The 13,736-nt window shown below is 39.6% G+C and overlaps 1 protein-coding gene across 1 annotated transcript in view; it reads right to left on the bottom strand.

The window, feature by feature from the left end:
- The window catches only part of POLA1 (DNA polymerase alpha 1, catalytic subunit), a 319,152-nt gene that overhangs the window by 282,113 nt on the left and 23,303 nt on the right, over nucleotides 1-13,736 (bottom strand). Inside the window, 5 exon segments of the mRNA XM_033195650.1 lie at nucleotides 3,373-3,527; nucleotides 4,236-4,374; nucleotides 6,134-6,208; nucleotides 7,737-7,853; nucleotides 8,934-9,046. Of these exon segments, the coding sequence (XP_033051541.1) occupies nucleotides 3,373-3,527; nucleotides 4,236-4,374; nucleotides 6,134-6,208; nucleotides 7,737-7,853; nucleotides 8,934-9,046 (599 nt within the window).

The raw sequence follows: 13,736 nt of genomic DNA, 5'->3' as shown, positions 1-13,736 counted from the left end.
TACAACCCTATCCCATCTGTCATTCCCCTGCAATTTATTTGTTAAAGACACCAGGCTGTTTGTCCTAGAGAGTGCCCCATAGAATGGATTCCACTGCTTGTGTCCCAACAGCATCATTTAACTTGTTTTTCTGTCTCCATACTGCCTATAAATTCATAGTTAGGTCTAAAAGCTTGATCAAAATCAGGTTCAATTTTGGAGCAAGAATACTTCAGAGGTGCTGATTACTTCTATCAAAAGGCACAGGCACATAATGTCTGCTCATCTCTACCTTAGAGATATAAGTACCCACTGGTGATCACTTCCTAGATCCATTATTTCACCGGCAATTACAAAGTGGTATTATTCCATTTATCTTTCATTTATTAGCTGAAACCTTCTATGAAGAGAAACTTCCCCTCATCAATTATTTGGTTGCTGAGGTATAGTATGTATTCAGAAAAGTCAAAAAACTTATTCATTCAATCCCTTTATCAGTTTTCAAAATAATGAGTTGGTTCCCTAGCTTCCTTCAGAAGTGATCAACGTGGTGTCATTGCAGACAATATCATTATGAACTCATGGATCTGATGTGTTGCAATCTGTTAAACTTATTCTTACCCTCACATTGTCCCATCTTTGTTCAGTAGAAGACTCTTCAAGTTGATTCCTGAGTCCTTTTGACATATCTTCAGTAGATTTTAATACTGTCCTTGCTTTCTGGTATAAGATGTTCCAGACATCCTGGACACTTCCTTCCCTGAATCAGCCACTACTCCAGAGAGCCCAATTTCCTTTTATTAGAAAATGGGGCCAGGCACGGTGGCTCACGCCTGTAATCCCAGCACTTTGGGAGGCCAAGGTGGGTGGATCACTTAAGGTCAGGAGTTTGAGACCAGTCTGGCCAACATGGTGAAACTCCGTCTCTACTAAAAATACAAAAATTAGCCATGGTGGTGGTGCATGCCTGTAATTCCAGCTACTCAGGAGGCTGAGGCAGGAGAATCACTTGAACTCAGGAGACAGAGGTTGCAGTGAGTGGAGATCACATCACTGCACTCCAGTCCAGCCTAGGAAGAGAGCAAGACTCCGTCTCAAAAAAAAAAAAAAAAAAAGAAAATGGAAACTGGAAACCTCAATCTGGACACTAGAGGTGGATACTTTTTAAAATTTTAACTAACTACTAATTAAACTTCTCCCAAACACTTAACTATGAACTATGGCCATCTAACGCATTAACTATTATTAAAAGATCATGTCAGGTGCAGTGGCTCACGCCTGTAATCCCAGCACTTTGGGAGGCTGGGGTGGGCAGATCACGTGAGGTCAGGGGTTCAAGACCAGCCTGGGCAACAAGGTGAAACTCCATCTCTACTAAAAATTAACCGGGTATAGTGGCCCACACCTGTAATCCCAGCTACTCGGGAGGCTGAGGCAGGAGAATCACTTAAACCTGGGAGGCAGAGGCCACAGTAAGTCGAGACTACGTCACTGTACTCCAGCCTGGACAACAGAGTGAGACTCTGTCTCAAAAACAAAAAAAATCAAATCGCAAACTAAAAAAAAAAATCAAAGTGAAAATACTGACAAAATGCTGTTAAAGAAGATCCCTACCAATGTCAAAAGTGCTTAGGAAGTTAAAACATAACAACAAAAATAAATAAATAAATAAAGCATCAGTCACGACTGCATGTAATGTAGGTCCCAACCTCCTACTAGAACAACTGGCAATAAAAGAGAAAGAAGTAAGCATTTATCCTGTCTTTCCTGAATAAACCATTATGGCATAACCAAATAATACTGGCTAAAGAGAAAAATTTAATTTTATAGAAAAACTTAAAAACCATGGACAGAATTATAAAAAAAACCACCATTTTACAGCTCCTAATGAAATAACTAATTCAGGCAAAAATGACTAATAAATGAAGCCATTAGCTCAGTGGTTCTCAACTGGGGGTAATTTTATACACACATACACATCCCCTGGCCTTGGGACATCTGATGATGTGTTTGTAGGCATTTTTTGGTTGTCACAACTAGAGGGGAGGAATGCTACTGGCATCTAGAAGGTAAAGACCAGGGACGCTGTTAAATATCCTACAATGCCCAGCACAGTACTCCACAAAAGAATTATCCGACCCAAAATACACATAGTGTCAAGGTTAAAAAACCTTAGATGAAAAGCTGATGGAGAATTACAATAGTTCTCATTCATTCAGCCGCTAATCAGACACAGACTCGCTAATAGCAGGTTATTTTTTTCCATTGATCCCAGCCTTTATCAATTAATAGCAGCTTAACCAGACATTGTGTCTTCTGATATGATGTAATATGAAGTACACTGCATCACCTATAAAGCATTTTGGCTAAAAAAGTTGAACCTGAATCTAATTTGATCCTTTAGAGCTCGTTTATAGTATGCGGAAATATGAAGGATAAGGCTGGATCGGCACACTTTTTCTTTCAAGAGCCAGACAGTAAATATTTTAGGCTTTGCAGGCCATATGGTCAACGTTACTACTCAACTCTGCTGTCATAGTGCAAAAGCAGCTGTAGACATGGTGTCTTCCAATGAAACTTGACTTACACAAATAGGTAGCAGGCTGGATTTGGCTTACAGTTCATTGCCTGCCAACCCCGGTATAGAGGAAAAGTCCAATGACACCACAACAAAGCAAATAAATAGAGAAAATGGGATATTCTACGAGACAACCAACAATGATTCTTTAATTTTTCAATGTTATTTAAAAAACTGGAGAGTGGGAGTGAGTTCTTCCTATTTAAAAGAAATTCAAGAGGCACAGAGATTAAACACCATCTGTGAATCTTATGTGAATCCTGATTCAAACAAACTGAGTGTTAAAAGGCATCTTGAGAGACGGAGTCATCTAAGTATGGACTGAGTATTTTAGATTATACCAAGGAGTCAGTGTTAATGTTATTAGGTGTGCCAAGGGTATTATATAAGAAATACCACATTTTGAGAGAAGCATACCAAAGTTTACAGGGAAAATGACACAATTTCTGAGACTAGCTTTAAAATACTTCAAGAAGACAAAAAAAGGAGAGAAATAAACAAGTGTGACAAAATCTTGCTAACTGCTGAATATGAGTGATTGTTATGGGGAGTTCATTTTATTATTCTGTCTGTGTCCATTTGAAGTTCTCCTAAGTAAAAAATTTAATAGACAAAAATAAGTTCAGCAATCTAAGTCTTTAAGAAAGAACTCCAACACTAGACAAATTCAATTCATTCTCTATAATAAGAGTTTAGTAGTGAATTAGTATTCTTTCCCCTCCAAAAAGAACAACTTTCTCTTAAAGCAAAGCTCTGCAAGTTCAGGCAAGTATCACATCTAAGGCATGGGTACAAAATCTGTCCTATTTTTTAACCTCATTTTGATGGTTCTTTGCATTCTGCATTGTCTTCATGCTGAAAGCCATCACGACAAGCGGTGGAGGACTGACATCCTTAATTACATTCACCAGGTCTGGTTTCAAAGCCATTGCCTCAACTTTACACCAACTGATTGGCTGATTCAAGAGCTCTGAAAAAGAATAGATACAACAGATCAATAGCTATTTACTGAAAAAGAAAAACTACTATAATTAAGACATCTGTCATTAACTGGCATATTCTTCAACCCTGCCTTCTAATAAGAATGACATATTATAACATCTAACTAAAAATGAGCCACATTACTGGGTTGTATGCAAATCCTCACGTGTGTGTACATACGTTCATTTTCCTGGGAAAGAGGTCTATAGCTTTCATCAGATTCTCCAAAGAATCCAGGACCCAAAATAGGTTTTAAAAAAACTGAAACACTGCCTTGGAGGAATCATGAAACATTTTTAAGACAAAGCAGACTATCATAGAAGCAATTACTGAAAAACATCAGGTAACAGGCCAAACATGCACTATCTATATTGAATAGCGATTCTCCTCCTTCAAAGGTCAGCAGTTCACTATGCAGAACAGCTGGGCCACATCAGCCAGGTCAGAAGTGCATATGAATAACAGCATATTGAGGGATGCACCCCAAACTAAGGCCTCCCTCAGACTAAACTGCCAGGCATTACAGAGATAAGGTGATTCCAAATGTACTCCCTATACTCACTCAAGGAAAACTGAAGAAACAAACAGAAAAGGAAGTAGACACATTAAAATAAATAGATCAATTTCCTAACTTCCCTTTTAAAAACCACATCTATCAGCAATCTATTCAGCATTCTGAGCATAATTTTTTCCTTACGTGGACTTTTTACTTCAAGCCAACAAGGTCCTTTGATCTTTCTGTTCATCAAGAACAGTTCCAGGCTAGATGTGTTGGTCCCAAATACATGAGAAAAACTTTCTCCTTTCAAATCTTGAGGAAGCTGTGGCATTTCAGCCTGAAAAAGGCAAAAAAAAAAAAAAAACTTTTTGCTTAAAACTATTACTTTGCATTTTCCAAAGTCTATATTTGAAATAAACAAAAGCCTCTCTATGAAGCACAGAAGAAACCCCTTTGATATATATGAAACGTAATTTGCCACAAATGAAATCCAAAACAATTCACAGTAGGAAACAAAACCAATTCACAATGACAAAATAATGCATCTTGATGACATCCATTAGAAGAAAAATAGGCCAAGAAGCTCCCCCAAAAGAGAATTTCTGTCCAGAGCTGTACATGCCTTACTGATAAACAATAGCCAAGTAAGTACCACTCCATTAGAAGAATGAAAGCAATAGAGTGGAACCCACTGAAAATACTTTTCATTACCACTGTCAGAAATAGTTCTTAAGTTTTTCTTCTCTCGGCCGGGCGCGGTGGCTCAAGCCTGTAATCTCAGCACTTTGGGAGGCCGAGACGGGTGGATCACGAGGTCAGGAGATCGAGACCATCCTGGCTAACACGGTGAAACCCCGTCTCTACTAAAAAATACAAAAAACTAGCCGGGCGAGGTGGCGGGCGCCTGTAGTCCCAGCTACTCCGGAGGCTGAGGCAGGAGAATGGCGTAAACCCGGGAGGCGGAGCTTGCAGTGAGCTGAGATCCGGCCACAGCACGCCAGCCTGGGCAACAGAGCGAGACTCCGTCTCAAAAAAAAAAAAAAAAAAAAAAAGTTTTTCTTCTCTCGGAGGCAGAGGTAGGCGGATCACGAGGTCAGGAGATCGAGACCATCCTGGCTAACACAGTGAAACCCCGTCTCTAACAAAAATACAAAAAATTAGCCGGGCGTGGTGGCAGGTGCCTGTAGTCCCAACTACTCGGGAGGCTGAGACAGGAGAATGGTGTGAACCCAGGAGGAGAGCTTGCAGTGAGCCGAGATCGTGCCACTGCACTCCAGCCTGGGTGACAGAGTGAGACTCCGTCTCAAAAAAAAAAAAAAAGTTGTGGGAACAAAACACTAGAACACAGGTAAAAAGAGGTTAAGGGCCGGGCGCGGTGGCTCAAGCCTGTAATCCCAGCACCCTGGGAGGCCGAGACGGGCGGATCACGATGTCAGGAGACTGAGACCATCCTGGCTAACATGGTGAAACCCCGTCTCCACTAAAAAATACAAAAAACTAGCCAGGCGAGGTGGTGGGCGCCTGTAGTCCCAGCTACTCGGGAGGCTGAGGCAGGAGAATGGCATAAACCCGGGAGGTGGAGCTTGCAGTGAGCTGAGATCCGGCCACTGCACTCCAGCCTGGGCGACAGAGCAAGACTCCGTCTCAAAAAAAAAAAAAAAAAAAAAAGAGGTTAAGGTCCAGTTAATTAACATCCCATAGCAATGACCTTGCCTGTCACAGGACCAAGAGTAGCACTATAGCAATACTACTGACACTCCTCTCTCACCTTTCCACTGCTCATAAGGGACACTTCAATAGACTAATGATGTCCAACTCCATCGTGTGGCATTCTTTCCACTTGACAAACAGTCGTGCTGTTTCAACTTATTTATTTAAGATGCATACTCGAAAGCAGAGAAAGGCAGTGTAACCTGTAGTCTATATACTTAAATTAATTTCATCCATTTCAATTATTCATTACTATAAATCCACCTCATTGAACTGTGAGCTTGAGAAGCCCTACCAATACTTGTAATGGAAAGTCAGTTGAAAGTTCAAAAACAGAAAAATGTCATTCTCAAGCAAAACCCAGTAATTTTCTTTGTTTGACTCACCGAGTATTTAACTTCCAAGTACTCAGATTTTTCTGGGACATCAGGTATCTCAAAAGCATAGTTCTTTTCCACTGGCTGGGTAAGTAGATATTTTTTAAAATCCTTAAGACAAAAACTTTTCACAAACTAACCAGTATTACATATACAATACATACTCTTGTATTTAATCATCAAGAATTCTTATGGAACACAAAGGTAAATAAAGCCAAAAAGGTACCCTTTCCTCTTTCAATTGGAACTAAAACAACCAGTGTCAAAATGCTAAAAGGACTCATCTTAGACACTACAGAACTCAGAAATATTTGCATTCAAGAGGGGCAATAAAAGATTAAAATTTTTTACAATGTTAATGCATTAAATGATTTGCTACTATTTGATATTAAGCAACTCCATCTTGCTAGAATAATAATTAGCATTATAATTATAGTTTATATTTACTGAGTGTTGGCTATCTGGCAAGGACTGTTCTAACCATCTAATATGAATTAATGAATTTAACCCTTTCGGGAACTGTTGAAATAGGGCCCTATTTCTCAGATGAAGAAACAGGCACAAAGAAGTCATTCAGCTGGGCGCGGTGGCTCACGCCTGTAATCCCAGCACTTTGGGAGGCTGAGGCGGGCGGATCACTTGAGGTCAGGAATTCAAGACCAGCCTGGCCAACATGGTGAAACCCCATCTTTACTAAAAATACAAAAAAAAATTAGCCGAGCACTGTGGCATGTGCCTGTAATCCCAGCTACTCAGGAGGCTGAGGCAGGAGAATTGCTTGAACCAGGGAGGTGGACGTTGCAGTGAGCCAAGATCGCACCACTGCACTCCAGCCTGAGTAACAGAGGAAGACTCCATCCAAAAAAAAAAAAAAGTCATTCGGCACTTGTCCAAGTTACACGCTATTAAGCAGTAGGGCTGGGACTTAAAGCACAAGCAGTCTGGCCTCAGCACCTATGCTCTTCACCAGTATATCACAATTGCTTCTAGAATTGTAAAGACTTGACCCATCAGCCACAATTCAAAACTCAAATAGTTAATACTGTTAGCCTTATCTTCAGTAACTCAATCCTCCCTGTGATCATTATTAATAGCCAGTATTTTGAGCAGGCTATAGCCCCCACAATTATGGCCAAAGGCATCAATATCTCACTAAAATCAGGACAATTTATCATAAGTAGCAAATGAACCAGAGATTTTCATTCTATCAGACTGTATCACAGTCCCTGATTTTTAAAAATAAAACCTTACTTAACTTTCTAACCAAAACATCTTGGCAACAACTAATATAAACAAGATCTTAGCAGTTTCTTCTCCACTTGGGAATGAGAGCAGCACAAGACATGTTGCAAGCACCAGAGGCAATTAATTTGCTATGGATTATCTTTCTATTCAAACTAATAAACATTATTTTATAAGCAGTTTAAAGAGAAAGAAAAAATATTTTTGCAAATCTAATATACTGTTTTTACATTCATACCTATGAAATTTCCATTCAATAAATTATAGCCGCACAGAAGGCATTTTACACAAAGAAAATATATAATAACTATTTGCTAAATCAGAAAATAAACAACAAACAGAGCTGGAAAAAAAATCCCCAAATACAAACCTTAGACTTGAACTTCATAATTTTATATTTTGTTGCTATTTTCTCATCAAATTCCTCATAAACATCCTTCATTGAAACTGGAGTTCCTGTTTCTTTCCCCGTATTTAGATCAATTTTCTGTTATCCCAGAGAGGGGACAGAGGGGAAAAAAGCATCTATACATAAATGATCTTCTCAACCACCAAAAACCCACGTCTATATAAATTTTCATTCTCACCCATTTAAACATTTAATAGCAGTCTTACAGATAAGTTTGAAGATACAAACAGACCCAAAAAATGTACTAAACCAAATGCCCAATTCCTCCCAATGGGATAATAAAAACAAATCAGCGATAAAGATGATCAAGTCTACAAAATGGATGAATAAGTATTGTAAATCCTGACCAAGAGACTCCACAGTTCAACTGACATGGGGAGGGGCTGAGAGGGAAATGGGGATGTTAAGTCCCAATAAAAAAGGAGAAGCAGACCGAGCATGGTGGCTCACATCTGTAATCCCAGCACTTTGGGAGGCTGAGGCAGGTGGGTCACTTGAGGTCAGGAGTTTGAGACCAGCCTGACCAACATGGTGAAACCCTGTCTCTACTAAAAATACAAAAATTAGCTCAGCGTGGTGGCGGGCACCTGTAATCCCAGCTACTCGGGAGGCTGAGGCAGAAAAACGATTTGAACCCAGAAGGCAGAGGTTGCAGTGAGCTGAGATTGTGCCATTGCACTCCAGCCTGGGCGACAGGACTAGGCTCCATCCCAAAAAAAAAAAAGAACCAAAAACAAAAAGGAGAAGCAAATAGAATTGAACTTGTTAATAAATGGCAATGGCGGGAATACCACTGCTGTCTATGCAGCAAAACCATGAAAACTGGGCCAAATGCCATGTCACATTTTAGAACCTTATAGTTCCAACCCTGATTATCATGGAAATGAGGAGTGAGGGAAAGAAAGCATTATATACTAAAACTCAGAAGCTTTTATACTCTAACAAGTTGAAAAACTGAGTTCTACTTTAATTTTTCTACTTTTCCCAACCTCTAATAGAATTGCTGACCATCAGTGGTCACTAGGCGAGCTGCAAGAAAGAAGCATCAGGATTGTAGAGAATTTGTAGCTCTATTGAAAGATAGAGAGCTGGCTGCAAAACACAGAATGTGTGGCAGATTCAACTATTGAGAACTAAAAGCTAATCACTAATGTTTACCATTTCACGGGGAAGGAAGTAAAGCGTTCGCTCGATATTTTTCACCATGACACAACAGCTCACATGGGTCTCAGCTGACTCAATCCAAACTTTGCCAAACAGAAATACCACACCTGAAATAAGTGAAAATCACGAGAAAAGAAACATTTCAATTTCACCTAATTAAAGGAGCAATATAGAGGCTCACTGAATGTGTCCACACATTTATACTTTCATGATAACTCATTTTGACAGCAAATATATCCATTTCCCACTCCCCAAGACCAGTTCTTTACTCAGTACTACACTAACACAATGGTACAATGTATGACCACTGGGAGGACACGGGACAGAATGACTCTCTAACTTGGCATAAACACCTTCCCCACAACCAGGATTATACAGATTAAGAGAAAGAAAACAGGCCGAGCATGGTGGCTCATGCCTGTAATTCCAGCACTTTGGAAGGCCAAGGTGGGCGGATCGCTTGAGCTCAGGAGTTTGAGACTAGCCTGGTCAACACAGCAAAACCCTGTCTCAAAAAAAAACAAAAAAATGAGAAACAAACACAAGGATTTTTCAACAAATCTCATAATTAAGCCTCTTGTGACAACTTACAGATCTGAGAATATACTTATAATTTTTTAGCACTTGTATTTACCTATGAAAACCAATATGCATGTATCAGGATAACTAGTGCATCAGTGTTTTTCTATATGTAAAACTGTGTTTAGGAAAACATAATTTACCTCATATTTCTTATTCCATATAATAATAAATATCTCACAATAAGGACTACTATTTCACCTTTTCTACCTCACAGCTACTTAGGACGTCTAACTAGGTAGTGTTTAGAATGTTCCTTTCTATTCTATTTCAGTTTAACAAATGGTTTAGTAACCAAATCAGTAGATGCTCTCCTTTTGAGATCCCTAAGGAATGAATACCATAAAGTAAAACCATGCCTTTTAAGACATCAAATCACTGTTTATGAAAATTGGCCACGAAGAACAGACTGCAAACATTTGTTAGTCAACCCAGGAGATGGTCACTGAACAAAATCCTGGACTCCATGAATAATTAGACAGCAGTAATCAACAAAGCCACTCAACACAGCCACTTATCTGAGACACTAAGAAAATTCTGGCACATGCAAAGGCCAATTACCCCAGTTTCAAAGACTATTCATCAGTGACTCCTTTTGTGACACATTCTGGTAGAAATAAGACGACTTAAGAATTTTCATTTCTGCAGATGATTAAAATTCTTTTTTTAAATTATACTTTAAGGTCTAGGGTACATGTGCACAACGCACAGGCTTGTTACATATGTATACATGTGCCATGTTGGTGTGCTGCACCCATAGATGATTAAAATTCCTACAAGAGTTCTGAGACTTTCAGCTTAGGGGGGTAACAGGGAGGGTAGATGGGGAGGGAGAGGGAAGGAAGGACTATGGGAACATTAAAAAAGAAAAAAATCACAGTAACTCAAAAAATTAAGTCATCCTCACAACAGTTAAAGATGGAAAAACAAAATGCCATGCAAAGAAAAATAAAGACCCTAATATTGGATTCAAAGATTCAAATAGCTCATTTTACAGTCAAACTAATATCACACTTCATGCAACACATTTGACACTGTTTATGCCTCATTTGCCACAAAAAAGATCATGGTAAACAAAGATTACATTCCCCCCAAAGTTACTAGCTGAAACCAGGTGCAGTCAGGATTATTCAACCTTGAAAAAGTCATAATGAAGACAGGATATCTTCCCATATGCAAAGAGTAAGATTCTTTTCATAATTATGGAGCATTCAGCAACAACTGACTTACTTAGAATCTGTTAGAAAGTGAGAAACAATAACAGGGTATTTTGGAGTGCTTCATTTTTATTAGCAGCATTGATTTCACCAAAGCTCAGTGATCATTACCTGCTATCACAATGAAAGTGTTCAACCCTCTGAGATTAAAGGAGTTTTTTTAAGCTATCTTATTTAACCCGTTGGCATCAATAACAGAAAGATGTACCATAGGAGAGAACACAACTTGAGAAGTACCAGGGAACCAGAACAGCAGAGTGGACCGAGGGTGAGAAGCCAAGCTTCTACCACTAAAGAGCTATTATATTTTTTGGACCCTCAGTTTCTTAAGTGCATAACTAGACTAGCTGATCTCTGAGGCCTTCTCCAGCACCAGAAATTTCATTCTGCCTTAGCATTTGAATGACAGATCAATAACAAATTAGTATCTCTTTCAATTACAAAATATTTTCCAATATTGGTTGAAAAAGCCCATCCATGACTATGTTCAGTACCAGGAACTCAACACCACCATATAGCATAAACTGGTTGCTTTGCCAATATAGCTGTGCTTCAATGCTTCAATCTTCCAACACTTGTCACTACAGACCAGCACTAGTTGAAATAGATTTCTGTGATGATGGAATTGTTGTTTCCGAGCCATCCAATATGGTAGCTATTAGCCACAGTGGCTATTGAGCACCTGAAATGTGGCTAGTGACCGAGAAAATAAATGTTAATTTGTATTGTATTTTAATTTACTTAAATTTAAAGAGCTACAGGTGGTTGGTGGTTACCACAGTGGACAATGCAGCTCTAGATCCTTACCCTGCAAAACAATACTCTGTTTACTAAGAGTATCAACCAGTAAACAAAATGTAAAAATAACCAACTCACTTTCACATGAGAAAGAAGGTTGCTGCTTCTTAAGGTTCTAATCCGTGGCAACTGACGCTGGCAATATGAAGCTTTATGGGTGTATTTACTTCATGGGGTTGTGGGGGAGTGGGGAACCATTAACTTTTGTGTTACGCATTCTCATACCCCACAAAGCTACAAAGCTTTAAGATGCAAACTCAGTAATAGTAGCAAATACAACATTAGTCTCTGAAATTTTTCACCTGCATCTACAGGACTGTCAGTCACTGTGCAGTTTATTTCAACAACTATTTATTAAACACCTACTATGTGCAAGGCATTGTTGCTGGATGCTGGAAATAAAACATCCCAGCCCTCCAGGAGCTTACAGGCTTTGTGGCAAAGAAAAACACAGACTCAGATCATTTCAAAATAATAGGACAAATGCTACAGTGGGAAAGCCTATGATGTAGTCACAAGGAGAAAGTGCGCCTAGACCTGTCTGGGAGTTTAGGTAAACTCCCAGGAGATAACATCTGGGCTGAATTTTAAAGAATGAGTCAGATGAGGGCATTCCAATCAGACAAAAAATAATGAGTAAAGGAACACAGGTATAAAGAGTAGCAAAGTATATACAGAGAACTATTTCTAGGAACAAAATTCATAGACAGCAGGCATCAGAAGCCTTGCTAAGGAGTTTGGACTTTATGTTGTAGGCAGTAGCCACCGAGGATTTTTTTAAATGAGGAAATGACATGGTCAGAATTGCCCTTCTGATCAGTCCCTCTAGCAATGATGTGGAGGATGATAGCTAAGAGATCAATTAGGAGGCTGGTGCAATTGTTTCAGTGGGCAAGAAGGGATCGGGGTAGCAGACATGAGGAGAAAGAGAAGGTAAGTTGTCCATTTTCGGCAGAGAAAACTAACCAGACTTGGAAAGGGAAGTGAAGAAAAGCAGGGAATCAAGGATGGCTCTCAGGTTTCTAGTTTTGATGGCACCATTAACCAAGATAGGGAATGAAATACAGCATTAAGCAGATGCAGCAAAACACAGGGAGTAATACTGGGATAGCCAGGCCACTGTGCTACCCAGCTCCAGGTAATACCAGTCACACTGCTGTGCTCCAGGAAGGTCACATGAAAATGGTATTCCCTGAGGTTGTACAATGGGGCAGCCCTGGGTTTCAGCAATGGATGGGAAATCATCTGCTCAGTCTCATGTAATCACACTTGCCGGCCTTCCAACAGAGTAACAAAGTAGTCAAAGAGGTGAGGGGATCTAATCAAATCATTTTGTCCTAAAGTAGGTTAAAATATCATTTCTAAAATTGATTATATCTTTTCCTAAGAAACTAACACATGGCAGTGTACTACTCAAGTGGCTCAACAGTTTATATATATTTGATAAGCAGAAGCATATTAATGCTTCTGACCGTCCCCACCCCTGCCAGAGATCATTAACATTTTTCCAGTTAAAGTCAATGTCTGATTATCTCTAAGGTAAACGCGGCCTTCAATTTACTCATACGCTTGCTTTGCTGACATCTAGGTACTCCCTCTCTTTTCACTAAATATAGCCTCCAGGAAACCGCTTTGAAAAATACACTATTTGCATGTACCACAGATCCCAAAATGGATCTAAATAAAGACAACTCTGTTTAAGAGTGCCTACTGTATTTAACATTAATCCGACAGATCTTGCAATACACAGTCCCACAATGAAGATGGGCTCAAAGAGCCACAATGAACAGGCTCCGAGCTTTTTGTGAGTCAAGAATTCACAGTATTAGCTCATTAGGATGACCTAAAAATCATCCTTGATTCCTCCTTTCTGTCACCTCCCCCATCCAATCCATTAACAAGTTTGTGTCAAAAGACATGTCAAATGCCTTTACTTCTCTCCTCTCCAGCCACCAAGGTCCAAGTAACTAGCAGCCCTGCCCTGGACTGACTGATCTCCAGGGCTTCCACACTTCCCCATTACCCCACACCAGCCTATCCCTCCACGTGTGTGTGCACACGTACACACACACCACAGTGCTTATTCTCTACACAAACCACTGCTCCTGTTAAAATGTAAGCCCAATTATGTGACTACCATCCCCTGTACTTAAAACCCTCCAATGCCTCACCATTGCTCTTAGAAGATTCAAACTCCTTAACG

The sequence above is a fragment of the Trachypithecus francoisi genome, unplaced genomic scaffold, assembly GCF_009764315.1.
Source record: "Trachypithecus francoisi isolate TF-2019V2 unplaced genomic scaffold, Tfra_2.0 Contig01603, whole genome shotgun sequence".
Taxonomy (NCBI): Eukaryota; Metazoa; Chordata; class Mammalia; order Primates; family Cercopithecidae; genus Trachypithecus; species Trachypithecus francoisi.
Note: the sequence above shows the minus strand (reverse complement) of the source record. Positions and strands in the feature narration are given on the sequence as shown.